Source organism: Lytechinus variegatus, chromosome 11 (genome assembly GCF_018143015.1).
Source record: "Lytechinus variegatus isolate NC3 chromosome 11, Lvar_3.0, whole genome shotgun sequence".
Lineage (NCBI taxonomy): Eukaryota > Metazoa > Echinodermata > Echinoidea > Temnopleuroida > Toxopneustidae > Lytechinus > Lytechinus variegatus.
This window is the reverse complement of record NC_054750.1, coordinates 25,273,394-25,294,808: the sequence shown is the minus strand read 5'-3', so window position 1 is coordinate 25,294,808 and position 21,415 is coordinate 25,273,394. Positions and strand designations below refer to the sequence as shown.

The 21,415-nt window shown below is 36.6% G+C and overlaps 1 protein-coding gene across 4 annotated transcripts in view; it reads left to right on the top strand.

Moving 5' to 3' along the window:
* Positions 1 to 21,415, top strand: part of LOC121423414 — a 155,926-nt gene that overhangs the window by 56,506 nt on the left and 78,005 nt on the right. For all 4 annotated transcript variants that reach the window (XM_041618742.1, XM_041618743.1, XM_041618741.1 and 1 more), the window contains 16 exons: positions 308 to 343; positions 1,146 to 1,271; positions 2,147 to 2,281; positions 3,264 to 3,386; positions 4,630 to 4,743; positions 6,612 to 6,701; positions 7,841 to 7,897; positions 8,770 to 8,832; positions 10,879 to 10,935; positions 12,984 to 13,064; positions 14,971 to 15,213; positions 16,861 to 16,980; positions 18,438 to 18,601; positions 19,421 to 19,523; positions 20,378 to 20,551; positions 21,118 to 21,168. In XM_041618742.1, the coding sequence (XP_041474676.1) occupies positions 308 to 343; positions 1,146 to 1,271; positions 2,147 to 2,281; positions 3,264 to 3,386; positions 4,630 to 4,743; positions 6,612 to 6,701; positions 7,841 to 7,897; positions 8,770 to 8,832; positions 10,879 to 10,935; positions 12,984 to 13,064; positions 14,971 to 15,213; positions 16,861 to 16,980; positions 18,438 to 18,601; positions 19,421 to 19,523; positions 20,378 to 20,551; positions 21,118 to 21,168 (1,737 nt within the window). The remainder of the gene's footprint in view (positions 1 to 307; positions 344 to 1,145; positions 1,272 to 2,146; positions 2,282 to 3,263; positions 3,387 to 4,629; positions 4,744 to 6,611; positions 6,702 to 7,840; positions 7,898 to 8,769; positions 8,833 to 10,878; positions 10,936 to 12,983; positions 13,065 to 14,970; positions 15,214 to 16,860; positions 16,981 to 18,437; positions 18,602 to 19,420; positions 19,524 to 20,377; positions 20,552 to 21,117; positions 21,169 to 21,415) is intronic.

Below are 21,415 nucleotides of genomic sequence, written 5' to 3'. Positions count from 1 at the left end.
AATTTTTGACGAAGTCCTCCCAGCTGCTCATTGTCATTTGCCGGGCAAGTTCAATACTTTTGACTGTGTTCTTGAATCCTCTGTACGCCGTGGAGCAAAAACTCTGCAATGTTGCATTAGGAACTCAAGATATGTATGGGTGCAATAACCAACTACCATGATGGTAGTCTACAAATAAAATCAATGCTTTGAATGTAATGCAAACTACATGTAACATAGTTATTTTGCATTCATAAGTTAATTGATAAAGTGATCTACATGCGTTAAACATACACTGTACTTTGTTTTTGCTTTTTTTTTTAAACAGCTAGAGACTTAGATGAAGAAATGCGGAGATCTCACTGTGAGTTTCTGATTATCAGTCTGTTTGTTTTATTCCATTTCATTGTTATTTATATATATTTATATCATCATTGTTAAGATTATCATTATTATGATTTTTTTTTATTATTGTTATTAGATCAGGATCAAGTCTGTTCTTCTCCACTTTGAATGGGAAGAACCAAGTAATTTTAAGTACAAAAAAATAACTTTATAAATGTTCTTCTGATGTCAAAGGTCCAAATTCCTGTAAGTGGTTTTGAAAACCATTGGTTGAACCCAGATTTCCTGTATGAATTACGCTTAATTTACCACGTATACTGAAAAGTGTCCAATACTGATGTGCGCTTTTGTCACAGTGTGCCAATTTGACGCCTGTTTCCATGGTTAAGTACGCTATTAAATACGAGTCTACTGTTTTGAAGAGTGGACTCAATAATAAAAGACAGTGGACTCGTGAATAAAATGCCATACTAAACAATGACAACAGGCATGAATTTGGTGCACGTAATGTACTATGACAAGAGCGGCACGTATCAGCATCAACTATATAACACAAATTTATTTACACTATAATACAAAATATATACAGATATTGACTTTCCAATAATCAACACTACAGTGGATAAGGGATAAAGTTCAAAAGATGTTTGATTAAATCAGTAAGAATTAAGAAGACATTTTTTGATGAGTAATTCAGATTATAACATGATAAAATCCATCTTCCAAAAACAATTTGTTCCAGAAATACATTTACATTTATTCACATATTTATAAATTTGATAATCAGGGGAATTTATTCCCCCACTTTCGTATTTCCACAGCATCCGTAAGCTCTATCAGAGTGCTGAAAATGGATTCAAGTTTTGTATTGTTTGGTGATGACATGGATCTTCCAAAGCTAGAAGCAGATATTGAGGCCTACAATTTGCCTGAAGTGCAAGAAAATTGTAAGTAACATGTTCATGGAATGGAATTAAAAGAATGAATACATCATTTGTTTTCAAAGCACGTGTTTTAACATTATTTTTTTTAGCAGGTGTTTCTTAATTTATTGCTAATTCATATCAGAAAATAACAGTAATCATTAAATAAAAAAAACCCAACATACAAAATGATTGATCAAATGACAAATTATGTTAACATTAGAGCAATAGATAGACATAATTCATATTGATATAATAATTATGTCGGGGCCAGATATTATAAGCAAAATGCTTATGAGTCAATTTTAAAGAGAAACTTTAACTATCCATAACAATTTGATAAAAGTCCTTAGCATGTAGGAAAAGAGAGATATGAAAGAGTGAAAAATTGTTTGGAAATGGACAAAGTGGCATCTAGACGTCAATGCATGAGTCATTCTGAAAAGTTAAATACCAGGGGGGTGTTTCACAAAGATTCAATTATGACCTACAGAGTCACAATTAAATGATGATGCATACATGATATTCAACGCGAAATGTCATTGATCAATACACAATATTACATGTCCTCTTTGCATGATCTGACCAATGCGGCCATGCCTTTTATACCACACTCAATGAGGAATTTACATGTAAGTGCAACTCCAAGTCGTACTGAAATATTTGTGAAACACCCCCCAGGTGGACAATAAGAGATACTGATGAAGAATATGGATTCAAAATTTGGAATGGATATGTATTCATCTTAAATAAAATGAATAAAACTTAAATGTACCACCTAGATGTTATGTTGCCTATTTATCTTGAATGCAGAAATAAGATAAAATAAAATAAATCCAATCAATAAATCTTGTTTCTATTTATTCAATTTGCTACCATTAACCATGATGCTGCTGCAGTCCCTAATACCAACGCATTTGGTTATATTACCGTCAAGCTACATGAGAACGGGCCACTGGATTTCTCACATCGACAGCACCTCACTTTCCTTGCTACGGCTCATGAAAACAGAGATACTCTAGTCAACATTCTTGGTAAGTTTGCCGTCAGTGGACTGTAACTTCTTTCAAATTTGCCAAAATAATGTATATAAGTAGCAGTAGCAGATCTGGGGCCCATTGCAGAAAGAGATGCAATCAATCGCAACTCTGAAAATCGTGCGCAACTTGATTTTCAACCAATCAGCAGCGCACATTTGGGACTTGCGACTAATTTTTTGGCTTGCGTTTAAACGCAACTCTTTCTGCAACAGACCTTTGGCCGGGCTAGACACATTGGCCCATATTCTGAAGTCAGGTTTAACTTAGACCACTGTCTAACTCTGTGCTAAAATAATGGGAAGCCAAAAATTCTGTTTCTAATGTATATTTCTTATGTTTACTATTTTGCTTTCATAATGAAGAAAGATACTTCATTTATCATTCCCAGACAATTATGAACAATTTGGGTGTCATATGAGTTAATAAATGAATGTGTACTTTTAGGGATTTCTGTTCCACTTGGCTCTCCATAGTTAAACCACAACTTTAAACCAGGGTTTAATTTGAACCCAAGTTCAGAATACGGGCCAATAAAATTTCATGGCCGGTCCCTTATTGTTTGTGCGGTGAGCTTGTTCAAAGTAATGTCTAATTCTGCTAGAGATGCCACTGATTTGGAGAGATAAAAGAGCAAAAAATGTGCGGATGGAAGCTACAAAGTATTAAACTCCGATGTTGCTATTTTTCTTTGAAAAAGGGCCTATACATGTATGAACACATATTGAACAAATTTAGTGATTGGATATCAGAAACCTAAGGACAAAGATTGCATCCTGTAATATTCATCCCATTTCATGATTTTGAATAGGTTTCATATTACGAATAAAATTGTAGATATTTCATTTTGATTGTATAGTCTAGTATGATTCAGAATAGTTATGCAGATATTGGGGATCCTTAAAGCTTGAAATAACTGACAATTCTAAATATATATATATCTCTGATATTTATTGCTTGATTTTTGATCTCTCGAAAGCTGCACCTGGACTACGGACCTTTTACATAGACCAGCAAGTTTCTCTTTCGGATGGGACTAAAATAATGTACAAGTTCCCCTTCATTTTGAACGAGTATATGGGCACAACATACTTTATAGCTGGTGAGTACATTAGGTGGTTTCAGACTGCCTCGAAGTTTGTCAGTTCCAAGTATTCTCTGATCGGGAAATTTACCCCGATCAGAAAATACCAGGTATTTTGGTAATGTGAAAGCAAACTACGTATAATTTTCCCGAAAGAAAATATGCGCTAAATAGTAGGTATTTGGCGAAATTACGAGATTTTTCGCGGAGATTTTTCCAAGGTCGCAGGTATTTTGGTAATGTGAAAGCAAATTACGGGAACTTTTAGCCCAGCGTGTAGGTGGGCGCGGCGGTGTGGGTGGCTGCTGGGCTAGTGAATTTGAATCTCGCGCCTTGCCTGCTTATCAGACCATACTGCGCATGCTCGTAACTCCGGGAACTTATCCTCAAAACATACCCTTCGGGGAGGTGTGAATGCTGGAATAATTAATGGGTATTTTTTAGCCAAAAAAAGTTCTCGTAATTTAACGGGGATTCTTGTGATCGAGGCGGTTTGAAACCACCTAGTGAGATATTACCATTGGGGAGTGATATAGGAAGGATGCCAGCTTAAGGGATTATTGGGCATTAATAAAGAGGATAGGCGGCAGCTCGAGCTAGAGTCGGGGTAATGATAATAATAAATTATTTCAGATATTGTGGTGCTCTCTCTTTATATATATGTATACACAGTATTATTGTTCATTAGATTAAAGAGTCTCTATGAAAAGAAAAAAGGGAACCTGGGGAGTGTTTCATCAACATTTTCATCTGACAAGTAGTCAGATCTGACATCTTTCTCTGATGTTGATTGGCTGAAAGGTACTGTTACTATGGTAACTGTCGGATAAAATGGGACTTGTCGGATAAAACGTCCGACAAGTCCTTTCATGAAACGCTCCCCTGTTTGATTGAAAAGGACGTACATCATTTATTTGATGGCTCTGTTCAGATAGGCTACGAGTTATTTTCTTCTCCTTCGTCATCTCTGTCTGCTTTTTGTTCTTCTGTTCCGTTTCCCCTTCCTTTTTTTCATCATCTTCCTATTTCTTTTCCTCTGCTGTGTTCAATGGATGAACTTAAAATTATTTTTAGTCTACATTCTTTTATTGAATTAATTAAATCAAATAACCGAAGTTAATGAATTGTGTTTATTAGGAGAAACTACCGGTAAGTTGTTAATCTCAAGTCTGTGCATGTCTCATGAGGAAGAATGTTCTCTCTGATGAACAGTCTTGTCAATTGTAAATCTAATGCATCTCAATCTGTGATATATTGACAGCGTTTACATCATGCAAGGCGTACAATTACTTTGGATTTAGTCAGCCTGGTTATTACATCATCGACGCTGATGGTTCCGGTGCAGAATTTCAACCAATGGTAGTCAAATGCCAAGGTAAGTTGGTAATTATCCCCAAATCATGGAAAAAAAATACAGGGGGTCGGGGCCATTTTGCCCCCAAATGATCAAAAGATCACTGGAAAAATAATAAAGAGCCCTGGAAAATCCCCATTAACCCCTTGGATGCTGAATTCTCTGATTCCCATAGACTTTGTATAGGTGCCACTCGGTTCCCGTAGCCTATGGGTTAACTGCAATGTTAAAGCTTCTCCTACATATATGTTGCAGATTTAGCCAGTAATTTGTGAAATGTAGCCCCGAAAATGAAAAAAAAAATGATTGCCTGCCCCAAACAATGCATCTTTGAATTTCTATATTAAAAAAAAATGAACTAAAAACTTACATATTCTGTTTAATTCAAATCTCCATAAGTCAAATACCCACCCAAGTTGAAACAATTTTTTTTTAAGACGGGGGGGGGGGGGGACGATTTCATAAAGAGTTAAGTAGAGTTTTGCTCAAATGCTGATCAATGCGTATAACACACAATCCTATTGATGGTAAGTAGAAGCGCGTGTCCTCTTTACGATTTGATAGTGCGGTGATCGGTGCGTTTTATACACTGCACACAACTTGGAATTGAAGTTCGACTCTTCAAGTCACAGTAACTCTTTGTGAAACACCCCCACATTATGCAAAACATGGACAACTGTCTGAACAGGGGGTTGTTTCATAAAGGACTTGCAACTGTGGTAACTGTGCCATACTGGCAACTAGTCTGCAGGCACAGACCCTGATTGGAACTTTGATCAACAATTGTGCCTCCACGCAAAGACTAGCACATACAAAACTTGCTGTTCCAATACGAGAGAGCCTACAGTACACAAGGCATGAGTAGGCTGCACATTGAGACCCTAAAAAGACTGGGGGGGGGGCTGATTCAGCCCCCCTCGACATTTTTTGCGATAAATCCGTCGCGCGAAATTTTTTGACCGCGTTGCTTGCTGACTTTTTACTTTCAAGTCTCGCGCAACTTTTGAGACCAAAATTGTGACCCCCGGGTACGCGGTTCCAAAATTACGCAACATTTCCTAAGTGCATGCAGACCCAAAATTACTAAAAAACGTGAATTTGTGTACAAATCCAATGCAAATAGTGTTCTTAGCCAAAATTCATAAATGTATCATTATTTTTCCTTTTACTGCTTAAAATCAATTAATTTTATCTTGTTTATGGTCAAAATAAAGTCCCCAACAATTTCCATTGAAAAAACAATAAAAAAACAAAAAGTCGAAAAACAAAGAAATACATAAGAAATTTAGGAAACAATAGAATACATAAGAAAATAAATGTGATTTTGAAATTTTTTAAAAATCAATTTGATCAGATGCCTATCTAGAGTATGTGAAACAAAAATTAGCATTTCAGGGGCATTATTTTATTTAAAAAAAATTAGAGCAAACTAATGATTTTACGCATAAATTAGCATAATTAATGAGACATGAGATATTTTGCAGAATTTGATGTTATAGTTTTGTAGATAATGCCAAGGGTAACGCTTGTGCCAATTTTCGACGCGATCGCGCGATCGACGGCTGAGATCATAAGGTGTTTATTTTCTATGAAAATATTGATGAAACGCTCCCCAGATTCAAGTTTATCTTCGATTCCCCTAAAACATGTCTTCAATGAACTAACAAGGAATCAATAATGACTACATACAGAATTGAGGTGGTCTGTTAAAAGAACAATTTGTAAGACACAGATCACCTGTAAAGCAGTATTATGAATTATACACTTTCCATATTTTCTCCAAGTATACAGTATTCAATTAATCATACTTTCATTGTAGCATCTAACTCATTTGAACTCAGAAGTACTAAAGTACTATTTTGCTTTGATGTGTATATGCATTTTCCTAGGTGATAATACTGTCTTGGATCAAAGGATTGATGCCCTTTGCACTGATGAGAATGATGCTTCTGGAGCCCCCGTATGCAACGTTGATACAAGTAAGTGCTTTTGATGAAACTTATCCAGCGTAGATAGATATGCAGAGAATATTTTCAGTATCTGAGATGAATTAACACCACGCATGATGGCTCAGTAGTAGAACGGCCGCCTCATGAACGGGAGGTCGTTGGGTGAATCCCGGTAGAGTCGTACCAAAGACTTGAAAAACAGGATCTTCTGCCTTTGTGCCAGGCTAACCTTTATACCGTGGCTTTGATGATGTGGCAAGTGAGTCCATTTCATTTTGCTTGAATGCATCAACGAATGGAACAACCTCCCCTCAAATATAGTCGAGACTCGAGAGAGTCCATCATTAAACAGCTTCAAATCCAATTTGTTAAAATATTGGAACTCTAGAAGAGAGAGAAATTTGATCCTAATGAAAGTTTTGCCTCTCCTTGTACAAATGCTGTACAGCGCCCTTTGCAGAAGTGGCAGAATACTTCATGAGAAGTCATCGAGAGGCAAATGCCTACATCCAAGGTATTCAAATGTGTTTGAGAGCATGTCTGTATTGCATGGGGTTGTGTGTATGTTATTGGTTGGATGGTCTTTGTTTGAATGTGAGCGAGGGTGTATGTCTGTCCGGTGTAGGTGTATCTGAGGGCTGTGCACATGTGTGTATGTACTTCTATGGATGCACGGTTTAGCTGGGTGCTCACGTACAGTTGGGTTGCATTTCAGATTATGAAGTGATGGACTCTGTTGGCGTTGTAGCGGCTGACTTGTGTGCCCAGTCACGGCATCCTCGGTCATTGCTCTTTCCGATTGGGACTTTATGGCCCGCTTCTGCCTCTGACCGTACACACTCCAGGGATGGGCCTAGTCTGGAAGCACAGACTGAGTCATATTTGACACTTGACAATTTCTCAAAACCTAATGGCAATTGTCTTTTATAGGTGAATAGCTGTGTAAAAAGGGATCAAGTTCAAACTTATCTTATCCATTCATAAATTGGTGAACAATGTTCGAGCCCTTGACTAATGCACATTGTTTCTCATTCTCTCTCTCATCTCCCCCTCTCTCCACCACTCTTTGCACGTTCTCTTTGCCTCTCTGCCCCTCTCTCCACCACTCTCTGCCCCTCTCTCCACCACTCTCTGCCCCTCTCTCTGCCCCTCTCTCTGCACCTCTCCAGGTGCTTGGTTCCAAAGTGTTCAGAATATCCAGACTACGCCTGTACACGTGGGAGCATGTAAGTACAATTCTTGTTACATTCTAGCCAGTATTCTGAACTTGTATAATGTGCAATGTTTAATTGTAGTCTTCTCTAAGGCATGGCTGCAATGAATGAATTCAGATGCCAATGATGTCATAATCCTACATGAGATAGTAAACATATTTGCAAATCCCTTTTCAATTAAATTAACTTGAGAATTGATACTAAAATTAAGATGTGTTTTGAAATGGATGTTAATGCAACCATTGTAGGATTATGACATCATTGACATCTGGATTCATTCATTGCAGTTATTTGCATCACTGCAAAAAATACCTACTGATCATCCAAACGTTAACACATACCACATAAATATGATATCAAATTATTTGGGAGAACGTACATACATGTACTCTTTCATTCCATATCCAAGTCCTTTGGAAGTGCATAGGGATGTTATGACATAAGGTGATGTGACCTTCTTATGAGAATGACATATCATTGTGTTGGTAGAGACGAACAGGATTGCATTTCATCATTGACAAAGGGGTTGCTGCAAGAAAATATATTTGCGATCAATTGCAAATATTCTGTTGCAATTTTACAACTGATAGTTTCATGTTAGCTGTAGCAAATCAGATTAAACTTCTTGTTTCAAGGAGCAGATTAGCAATCAATCACTAATTTGCAATTAGCTGCAAGACATATGATTGATTTGTGGACAGAAAATAGTCTTGTAATTGATCGCAAGTTTCTTGCAACACCCCATAATTCGATCCCAGCCAATCAGATGCCAGGATTTGCAGTAGCTTATAACAATTGTTGGTGCAACAATTGCTTTGTGAAATGCTCCCCCGATGTCTCAATGTAGATTACATTAATATTTATTGATGCTCATATTCTTACAGCTCACAGTTATCACAGCCGATTTTCTACTTTCAACCAGAAGCCACATAACAGAAATGTGCAAAGTGAGTAGGAGCATATATTATATTATTATATAAATAGTGTACGATTCGTTGTACAGTGCTTCCCAGAATAAACGAAACCGAGATTTAGCGATCATTTATCATAACTTAATCATAAAAAGAATAGATAAATGACCTACCAGTTTAACCCTAAATAGACTGGGCTATTTCAACGCCTAAGAAGACTGGGGGGGGGCTGATTCAGCCCCCCCTTATGATCTCGGCCGTCGATCGCGCGATCGCGACGAAAATTGGCACAAGCGTTACCCATGGCATTATCTACAAAACTATAACATCAAATTCTGCAAAAAATCTCATGTCTCATTAATTATGCTAATTTATGCATAAAATCATAAGTTTGCTCTAATTAAATAAATAATGCCCCTGAAATGCTAATTTTTGTTTCACATACTCTAGATAGGCATCTGATCAAATTGATTTTTAAAAAAATTCAAAATCACATTTATTTTCTTATGTATTCTATTGTTTTCTAAATTTCTTATGTATTTCTTTGTTTTTCGACTTTTTGTTTTTTATTGTTTTTTCAATGGAAATTGTCGGGGACTTTATTTTGACCATAAACAAGATAAAATTAATTGATTTTAAGCAGTAAAAGGAAAAATAATGATACATTTATGAATTTTGGCTAAGAACACTATTTGCATTGGAATTGTACACAAATTCACGTTTTTGAGTAATTTTGGGTCTGCATGCACTTACGAAATGTTGCGTAATTTTGGAACCGCGTACCCGGGGGTCACAATTTTGGTATCAAAAGTTGCGCGAGACTTGAAATTAAAAAGTCAGCGAGCGACGCGGTCAAAAAATTTCGTGCGGCGGATTTATCGTGAAAAATGTCGAGGGGGGGCTGAATCAGCCCCCCCAGTCTTTTTAGGGTTAAAGCTTAGAATCTCCTCTTTCATCCGATATTACTTAGCTTATTTCTTATTCACGCATGAGTGAGCAAAAACAATTTGAAGAAAGGATACCAAAATCTCATTTGGCGAGGGGTATCTGGGTTTCAAAAAGAAAACCACATTTCTGAAAAGTTCAATATCTGCTCTTTAATTTGGTACCTCAATTACAGAAAATGGTCAAGAAATAAAAAAGTTCTGGTCATTTGAAATAAGGCTTGTATTTCCATAATTTCATGAGATAAACGTGTTTTCACCGGTTTCCCACAGAAGCTTTCGCATGGTGAACAAAAGATTTAATGCATGGCTGATCGTCAACAAAACGGAGTGTTGAGTGAGTTTGAAAGCCAGCCTGGAGAACCTCTTCATTTTATGAAATTATTGAAATTCAAGCCTTATTTCAAATGACCAGAAATTTGTTATTTCTTAACCATTTTCTGTAATTTAGGTATCAAATTAAAGAGGAGATATTGAACTTTTCAAAAATGTGGTTTCCTTTTTGAAACCCAGATACCCCCTGCCAAATGAGTTTTTGATATCCTTTCTTCAAATTGTTTTTGCTCACTCATGCGTGAATGAGAAATAATCTAAGTAATATCAGATTTAAGAGATTCTAAGCTTTAAATTGGTAGGTCATTTGTCTATTTTATTTATGATTAAGTAATGATAAATGATCGCTAAATCTCGGTTTCGTTTTTTCTGGGACGCACTGTACAATGTACTGGATTATATGTACAACAAATATTAAATAGACCTACATGAGGGTTGTTTTTATCTCACCCGGGTTGAGTGCAGCACAATGTGGGTAAATTATTTGCTGAAGGGAAACACGCCGTGGTTGGGAATTGAATCCACGTCCCTCAGATTAAAAGACAAGAGTTTTAACCGCTAGACCACGAAACCTCGAAACTCTAAGAAGGAAATTGGTCTTGTTACCATGAAAAGCTCAATCAACTTTAATATGCACTTTTAGTCATTGTTCATAAATTGTATGGCAAGCTGTGCACCAATAACTACAATTTTGTGGATATAGATTATATCTCTTAATTGATATAGGGCCCCAGTGCTGTTTGCTAATTCATCATTAAAAATCTATGTGTATAACAATCCAGTTCTTCTTCACTACCCTCAACAGGTATTTCACTGGCAAGTCTATTAATAAGGAACTCACAACGACGTAAACGAAGATCAGGTTTGCTCATTCTCATTACTGTCATTAATTAAAGTCATATTAAAAAGATATTTTTATATTTATAATTTGACTGTATTACTCTTGCAGTGTATTTGATGACAAGTTAAGATCATGTGACTTAACTTGATTCTAACCAGAAAGAATTGCCTATTTCATACAGACTCTACAAAATGAGATAAACATACTTGTACTACTTGTGGTAGGCAACAAAGTAGGGTGGACGGATGGACACAAAGATTGAAAGGCTTTTGACTGAATTCTGTCAAGCTTAGAGCTACCAACTTTTAGAGAAAAAGTCACAATTTTTACGATTTTTGTGTTAAATGATTCCATTACACTTTTGACCTCCATTATTGTGCTTTTAAGGTAGAATGATGTAGGTTTGTACACATTTAATACACACGTAGTATCACATTGAGGAGTGGTGAAATTTAGGCTTAGACAAGCTAGGACTTCACAAAGGATAAGTAGTTCCCTGAATGTATTCTTTATTCTAAAAAGAAATTTATAATACTACACAACACGTATGAAATTATGACTTTTATCTCAAAATGATGACTTTTGAGCTCATGGAAGACTACATTTTACTTTTTATTGGTTGGCAGATCTGCTATCCCATTTCGATTTGGTGGAGTCACAATACATTGCGCAATCTATTGGTTGCAGCGGAAAGGCCAACATTCGCAGTGCCTCGCGGGAAAAAGTCGACACCTGTTGCACACGCTAGTAGTAAAGTGCATGCATGCATGCGATTATTCAGTGCTTGCCGATGCAGCTCAACCGGATATGCTGTTAACTAGGGTGCAGGAGGTGGGAGAGGAATTTGCCCGCATATTTCTGTGTGAAATTAAGACTATTTTTGGTAAACTCCTTCCATATTGTTTTCATTTTTGAAGCTTCACAGTCACATTACAATAAACTAGCATTGTGCACTGCCTTTCGCCTGAGCGCGATGTTGACCCCGAAGTTAGACAATTGGCCTGTTTACTACAGTCGATAGATGGCACACCCAGAGCTGCCAAGAAGTACGATTTTTCCGTATTTCATACGGAAATCAATTTAAAATACGGCAGTACGCTTTTTCATGATAAAATACGGAAAAAACAAATTAGAGAAGAAAAGGTATTGTTCGCCCCACTAAGCATCCGGGAGCTTTCGGGCGGAGATGAAAAAATGGCAGCCGTGTGTTGCTGCCCTCTACGTTCAATGAGTTGTACTTTCATCAAGGCTTTCCCATTAGAATTCTCAATATCCTCGCGAATCAATGTGGGTGACAAGTTCCGAGTGCACGCACATAGATTACAAGCGCAAAGCAGCGGCTCAAATTGCGATATATAGCGTCTGGTAAATACGTCTGTAAGGATGATGACGTCATCCAAGATGGCAACTTACGTTGACCAACGAAAGGATCGAAGATGACGATGTTTCGATCATCATTTGAAAGGAATTAGCGGTAACTGTGGTCTAAGGTACGATATTTCTGAATTTCATACATTTTTCCGTAAATATGGATGCAATTTCTCTTTCATAATGTGACATTTTATGTACAAAAAAACGATCGGAAAATCAGGTTTCCGTCGAATGTTAGATCTAACGTTACTGCTAATACGTTGTCTGTACGTACGGGCCTCTAAGCTCTTCAGTCTATGTATTAGTGAGTGAGCCAACGCAGTTCAGCGGAACAACCAAAATACAGAGACTGAAGCTTTTGGTCTCGTGTGGGGCGCAAATGTAAGAAGTGATCAAACTTTGCCATTATGCATGCATATTTATCTCACACGGTAAAAATACAGATTTTTTTGTCAAAATACTGATTTTGGGGGATAAGAATACTGAAAATGCAAAATACAACTTGGCAGCTCTGCACACCATATTGTGAAAATCCACGTAATTCTGGTGTAATTGTCGAAGGAAATTATTGTCAATGCATGTGGTTACCTATGGTCTGGATTGTATTATCATTATGTATTATTGTGTATTCAGATTATGAAAAGTGTATCCAGTTCTGTCAACTTCTTTCTCTTTTGTTTTCTCATTCAAAAATACAGCTAGCCTGGGAAATGCTTTTCTTACTAGCAGTAAATTCCAAACGAATGGGAGTATCTCTGTTGTAACGGGAAGTGTTACACGTAAGTATTAAACTTTTCTATTTAGAAATACTAATAATGGCAAAATAAGCAAAATAAGCACAGAAGTCCTTCAAATGTCAGATATTTTTCAAGGAATATTGATACACTGTCCCAGATATGCAATTCTATGTTAGTGATCATCAGAATTATCGGTTTTCAGCTAACATATCATGATTTTACAAAGATAAGTTTACATTAGTGTACCAGATGTAGATCAATATTTATATTGTGACCATTAACCTTGTTTTAAAAGACTTTGTCATGAAATAATTGTTTGCTGCAAGTACTATAAACTTTAAAGGAGAATGAAACCTTTGGAACAAGATCGCTTGTGTGAAAACAGAAAAATCAAATAAACAGATCAACGAAAGTTTGAGAAAAATCGGACAAATAATGAAAAAGTTTTGAGCATTTGAATATTGCGATCACTAATGCTATGGAGATAGCGAATTGGCAATGCGACAAAGATGTGTGATGTCACTTGTGAACAACTCTCCCCATTACTTTAGTATATATTTCACTAGAATTGCCTCTTTTATCACATCTATCCATAAATCATGTGTTCTGTCTACATGAGGGCATGTAATACATATTTTTCAATAATACATCATGGATAAAAAGTTTGTATCACCATAACAAAAAGAATAGAGATATTTTGAGGGTATTTTATAGTCCAACAAAGGGAAAGTTGTTCATCAGACATCACACATCCTTGTCGCATTGCCAATTGAGAATCTCCATAGCATTAGTGAATGCAATGCTCATAACTTTCTCACTATTTGTCCAATTTTTCTCAAACTTTCTTTATTCTTATTCTTTGATTTTTCTGTTTCTACACAAGCCTATTTGTTCCAAAGGTTTCATTCCCCTTCAACTAAAAGAACAGAGGAACGAGAAGTTTGGTGATAAAATCATGATCGTCTAACATAGTGAGATGGTTATTCCAGTAGCAGGGTGTACATATTCTAAATAATATATACAAAACAATATTAATGATAGAACAAACATGACATTTTTTAATTCATCTATTAATTATTTTTCATTACTTTTTTCATAAACATTAATTCATACAAAAATCAATTTAAACAAATAGGAGTAATGCCGAAAATTTGTTAAAACAAAAAATCAGTTTGTTATGAAAAATATAAATATGTACATGTTGGGTTTAAAGATGAAGGCGTATACCCTAAAAGCTGAGGGCGGGATATGTCTATAGACAAAAATACAGTACAATAAACAATACAAAGGAAATTAAGAGCAGAGAGAAGAAGAGAAGGAAAGGGAACGAGAGAGGGAGACATGAGCGGGGAGGCGGGCATGAATATGCTCAACAAATGTGTCAGTGGGTGCAAAATATAAATGCCGCAACAACAATTGTCCATGTGGTTCATGTTATCATGTAAACTTAAAGTCAAAAGGAAACGTAAGATGGAAAATATTCATATATGAAATGACAGAAGCAATTTAAATAGTAACCAATAATTTGCATACATTTTGAAATAATTGAAATATTTGCAAGATTAATTATTGCTGAAATATTTGAAATATTTCCAAAAACTTGAAACTGTTTATTGTAAATCACAAAGAATATATTAAAGGAGCTGTACTTAGATAATATAGACTATGGACTTTTTGTTTAAAAAAAGACTTTATAAAGGAAATAAGAGGAGTGAAACAAAGTTGAACAGAAATATGGTTTCTAGAGATATGTAATTGTTAAACAAAACTTTTTAGATTTTTTCCCCAAGAATTAAAACACCAAAAAATTGATGTGTAATTTATGGAATAAATGAATAGGTTATTAAAGTATTTAAGATCTCTTGGTGTGTGAGTCACTAGAAATGCCCACGATATGTACATGTAGCATCAATCAAATCTTCTTTCATTTGACTCGCATTGTGCACAGTAACAAATTACCGTATCGTGAAGTACACAAAGAGTGTACGCACTCAGTTTGAAACGTCCGGCGTGGTCGACGAAGACGTTGAGGAAGTAGCAGTTGTAGAAGAAGCGGAGCGAGGAGATGCAGAAGTGTTTCAGACCAGAACGAGACCGAGAGGGGATACGGAGGCAAACCCGATCACTTCCCGCCAAGAGCCGCAAATGGAAGTCATCGAGCTGATGGAAATGGACGGCCAGATTTACGAAGGTTAGCTATTAAAATATGCGTGATTCGCTCAACATGTCAGCAAGCTAGATTAACTGGCCTTTATAACATTTTGTATGATCCTCAGTGCATGGCAGCAAGCTCGATTTCCCTACATTTGTTATGAATTTGAGCATTCAGCTGTACATGCCAGAAAGCGAGACTAGCCAGCATTTATATTCATATTTCTAAGTTTTCTACACATGTACTCTATATGTAGATCTTCACTCATTTTATCTTGATAGATTATCTGGCATTGCAAGAAACTTGCGATCAATTGCAAGTCAATATTTGGTCCCTAAATGAATCATATGTCTTGCAGTTAATTGCAAATTAGTGATTGATTGCTAATTTGCTCCTTGAAACAAGGATTTTCTACAGCTAACGTTGATCTATCAGTTGTAAAATTGCAACAGAATATTTGCAATTGATCGCAAATATTTTCTTGCAACACCCTCTAAGTCTCTTGTTGCACAACTGAATTTAGTTGATCAATTCTCTATCCATGCTTCTTTGCTCCATACAGAGCCAGCTCATACTTTCTAGGTTACCAATAATAAGGAACAAGATTACTGTGATTGCAAGTAAAGAATGAATAGTATATTTATTTTTAAGGGGGGGGGAGGGATAATATTTACAGTATGAGTTAGGGCCATGTTGACCCCTCTTCTGTGTTTCGAACCATTATTCCGAAACGTACAGAATTATTCTTTCAAGTCTTGCACAACTTTTGTGACCACTTTTGAGATTTATTGGTTTAACATTGCAATGCTAAGATGTGGCTTAGACCTTTGTTGAGATGCATTACAAAGTTGGCATTTGTATGTTTATGAATGAAAATAAAATCTCATTTTCATTGGCTGTTTTGTATTCAAATATAAATTTTCCCTGAAAAATTCTTCATGTCAATTTCATATGACTAGAGAATGATTTAAACAAAAACATTGCTACACCAACTTCAAGTCCCTAAAGCAAGGACATTACTTTTCCACATTATAGGTATCATTATTAAATATTAGAGCACATCTAAAGATTTAGTAAAGGGTCAATAATGTGAGTTTGACTGGATTATCATCTTACATTGCAATATTACAAAAGTGTAGATGTCATTGAATATGTTTTGCAGTCTTTAAAATAAACTTTAAAAATGTATCCATAGGGCTGTCTGCACCATTGCGTGTTTTCAAATTAGTGCGCTATTTCTGATCCGGCGAATTATCCCAATCTGAAATATCTCGATATTATTTGTAATGGAGATGCAATTATTGCAATATTTTACGAATTATCCCGCTAATTCGCAGGTGCAGACGCTCACAGGATTATTTATTCACGGCATCAGACCATAATGCACCGATGCCTCGCTCGAGCAGGAATCGCTCCTCTTGCGATGGTGGAGACTGGGTTTCATAAAAAACAAGACAGATACACAGAAATTTTATTTTGATCGAGCAGCCTAGTCAAATAAAATTTTGATGTAAAATCTATAAATTTATCCAATAATTTTAAATTTGCATCTTTCAAATGTATTGGAATTATATAGAACATGTCCTAATGGGGGATGTCCAAAAATGAAGATAGCCTTTTAGGAAATTGCGTACCAAAGATTTATTGTTATTATCTTTTGGACCATTTCTTTTTGTTACTCCGTAGTGTTTACGTCATGCGAGCATGCGTATTTCAGCATTGGTGAATTGCATGAGTTTGAAGTGATTGATCCTGATGGAAGTGATAACGTCTTCATCGCATCGTGTCATCAGCATGATGAATATGGTAAGAGTATGTTTATTATTACTAGTATATCGATAATATGGCAAATATGGTTTATTATGGTGACACATACATGTAGCTCATCAAAATCACCATTTTCCTCCGCCTCCTCATCATCGCTGTCATCATCATCATCATCATCATCATCATCATTATCATCACTATCATTGTCGTCACCATCATCATCATTGTCATCATTATCACTACCATCATCAACATCATTATCACTGTCATCTTCATCATCATCATCATCATCATCACTATCATTGTCATCATCATCATCACTATCATCATCATCAGTATAGTCTTTGCCTGGAGACATACTGTTGATCAAAGTTTCAATCAGGGTTTGTGCCTGCAGACGACATCCACCTTGTGAGGTAAATGGGCACCCGGCAGGATTAATTCCTTGCATGCACAGGGTGCTGGAAACTGCGGCTCGAGCTCCAGCTGGGGTTTACAATGCATCTCAGAATAGATTACATGTGTATCTAGATAGAGGGCACTGTATGCCTATTATTGTTACCCGGTAGTTGCAAAAGATATTGTACAGCTGTATGTTTGAATTTGCCAGCGCCTTAATGAGGCTACGATAAATGCAAGGAATGCTCCCCAGGGAGTGGAAATTGTGCACTTTTCGTGCGGGATTGAAGTGAATCCAATGACCGGGGTAATATTGTACTGTAAAGTCTGTTGAGCCATTCTGGGAAAAGTGTTATATAAAAATTGGCTATTATTATTATTATTATTGTTATTTCACAATCCAGGGACAATCCTCACACTGGTTCATGTGACAGAGTCAAGTTTCACCCTGGATCTGTCCCAGTCTCTGTTTACCAGCGATAATAACCTAATTTTGATAGATGGTGCTACAGTGTACATTTACATATATCAAAATTCATATTGTCCTTATTCCACAATCAAGGGCCAATCCCCACACAGGTGCAAGTGGTTTTATCCTAGTCTCAGTTTACTGCCGATATAAACCTGACCAAATCTTGAAAGATGGTGCTATTTAAATGCATTTTATTATCATTCCACAATCCAGGGCCAATCCTCTCACAGGAGCATATGACAAAAACAAGTTTCGCCCTGAATCTGTCCCAGTCTCAATTTACTGCCGATGATAACCTGATTTTGAAAGATGGTGCTATATAAATGCATATTATTATCATTCCACAATCCAGGGCCAATCCTCTCACAGGTGCATGTGACAGAGACAAGTTTCACCCTGAATCTGTCCCAGTCTCAATTTACTGCCGATGATAACCTGATTTTGAAAGATGGTGCTATATAAATGTATTATCATTCCACAATCCAGGGCCAATCCTCTCACAGGTGCATGTGACAGAGACAAGTTTCGCCCTGAATCTGTCCCAGTCTCAATTTACTGCCGATGATAACCTAATTTTGAAAGATGGTGCTCTATAAATGCATATTATTATCATTCCACAATCCAGGGCCAATCCTGTCACAGGTTCATGTGACAGAGACAAGTTTCACCCTGGATCCGTCCCAGTCTGTGTTTACCGCCGATATTACCTACGGCAGGGGCTCGGAGGAGAGTATCGACCAAGAACGGGTCATTGCTCTAATCAACAACTCAGGATACTGCTCTCAAAAGGTACATAGCTTGTTTTCGCTCAAGTATGCTTGACGGATTCTAGAACACAGTGAATATGTTGAAAAAGCCAGTCAAATGACATTGGACAGCTGGGAGGTCTTTGTCGAAAAATGGCGAATGAGAACAGCAAGTTTGTTCCATAGCTGACAAATAATTGCAGATATGTCGTTTGTTCAGAGTCAAGGAAGAAACTGCTGTTTTGATTCACCAATTTTCGACAAAGACTTCTTGGTTGTTCATTGTCACAAAGGGCATTTGACAATACATTTTCTGTGTTTTTGGAAGCATTCTGCTTGGCATTGTGAGATGCCCCTATTATCATATTTTTAGGGGTTTTAGGGGTACTAAACTGCCCCCTTCTCCATGATTTAAAGATAGAAACAGGCGTGGTAACGATTTTGAAATGGATTTGAACAGACAAATAACCAAGTTTTTTTTAAGTTTGTGGCAAATGGCTATGGAAGAAAAAGTGTAATTGCTGAGAAATGTGGAAAATAAGCAAGGAATTCCATCAAATGTCGGTTATTTTTCCAAGTAATGTTAATATTCTGTCCCACATATACTTTTCTGTGTTAGTGATTATCAGAATTATCAGTTTTAGCTAAGATTTCATGACTTCACAGAGATAAATTTATATGTACATTAATGGACCAGATCTAGATTTCTGATAGTATGGTGACAATTAACCTTGATTTTGATAAAAAAAACTTTCTCATGAAATAACTGTTTGCTGCAATTACTCTCCTTTACCGTTAATGTCCCACTCTTATGACAGTTAAAAAAAAAAGAGATAATTATTCTCTAATGCTTTCCTCTCAGGTTGTTTTCTCTTGCCAAGGTGCGTCACTAAATTCCGATGGTTCTAATGGTGTCATCCTGGATAGGAACGGCGATGAGATAGCATCACCGTGGGGTGGCGTGGGTGAGGTTCTTCATCTTTGTTTGTCCATACCCCCCCTCCCACAATTTGACTTACAGTTGAGGCCCGAAGTTTACATACAGTGTCCACCCAGGAAATTAAAGAAAAGTTAACAAATTTCACGGAATTCCATGAGTGTATGTAAACGTTTGGCCTTAACTTTAGGTCAGATGGGTTACTTCTTTAATGGGGAGCAAATGTTTGTTTACTGACCCCAGACCTTGTAAAGACCAAAGTTCTCTGTTTGAAAAGAACAGTTTTTTTTTTGTCTGATGAAGTAGTTAACATTTTTAATTTTCTCCATTTACTTTGTAGTCCATAGATCATATGAATATTAAAGCAAAAGATCCTCCCCATTTGACAAACTTTATAGATAAATATTCAGATGCTTATATGACATATTGAGTTGGTAGTGTTGTTAAACGTCAACCAATCAATCTCGATCAATCTTTGGAAAAGAACAAACTCGGTGTTCCAGCGAGAAGTTCTCCGCAGTGCAGTGCTGCGTTGCTCAGGAAACGACTAACATTTCGTTTCAGAAGCCACACAATTTGAAAATCCAGGGTCCTGTAACACAAATGTTAGCGATTGATCGTACGCTTGATTTCACGATTGATTGTACATTGTAGTCAGTGGAATCAATCATAAAAAAATGTTCTACGATCAATCGCTAACCTTTGTGTTACGGGACCCTGTTCATGAATTCAGAGGTCCATCATGTTTATTTGTCCACCCCCTCTTCTCTCACAATTTGAGAAATGGGACCGTGTCTCAATCTACCCCAAAAAGCAGCACTCAAAATCATCTGACACTCTGCTAACCATCCGTTAATCATTCTTTCTGTCTTGTTTATGAAGATGGACCTTGCGCCGAACCAGATACATGCCAGTGCCTTACGTCGGGAAGCATGGGACTGAATGAAGCGATCATTGAAGATAAAAGTCTCTTGCCCATAACGGGCTTGAGGCTTGATTCAGTAGATGGTCCTGGATCATTCCTTGTCGGAAGCGTAGAGTGCAGAGATGATCTCAGTAAGTAGCACTATTTTTCGATTTAATTTTTTTTGGCAAATGACTGGAATGTGCTGATTTGTCAGTGGTTATTTAATAATCCAAATTATTGATCTCAATCTGCTTACACTTTTGACGTGTTTTTTTTTTGTTGCACAGTTTGTTATGTGCTGGAGTTTACTTTTTTAATCAAATTATTTGAAATTAAAGTGATAATAGTAATATTGATAATAGCACCATTTACGTATGCTTCTGCGAGCATATATTCCACTGCTCCTAATACATTGTATTATACTCCGGCCGTGCGGGTGCATAAGCATTCAATGATTGAATACTATCAGCTGCCCATTTGACCTCACCTGGGTCCAGTGCAGCACAATGTGAATAAATTTCTTGCTGAAGGATATACATGTACACTGTCTATGCAATTCAGCAAACAATCTGGAAAACTTTGGTTTTAGATTTGGACACTTCAAAGTTATGTTGCTTATGAAGTTATCTCTAAATCTAATATTCACAACTAATACATTCCCCAGTAATTACAGTACCAATATTCATGTAAATGAGTGATATTTTCTCATCTGTAGGTAATAATGCAAATGTGGTAAAGGCTGAACTATACAGAGAGATGCTACCGGGTGAGTTATGATGAAGGAGTTTGATCATATTACATGGTCATACACATGCTTGATTATTGTGGAACAAACTACTCCCTCAGTTTTGAGCCAGTGCTCATGAAAATTGGTACATACATGTATTCCTCTTGGGGTAAGACATGCAAGAAATATTTTCTAAATATGTCAGAAACTACATTACCATGGTAACAGCGTAGGGCAGAGGTATTGATCACCTTTAGCAATATTTCTAGTTACATCTTATTCTGAT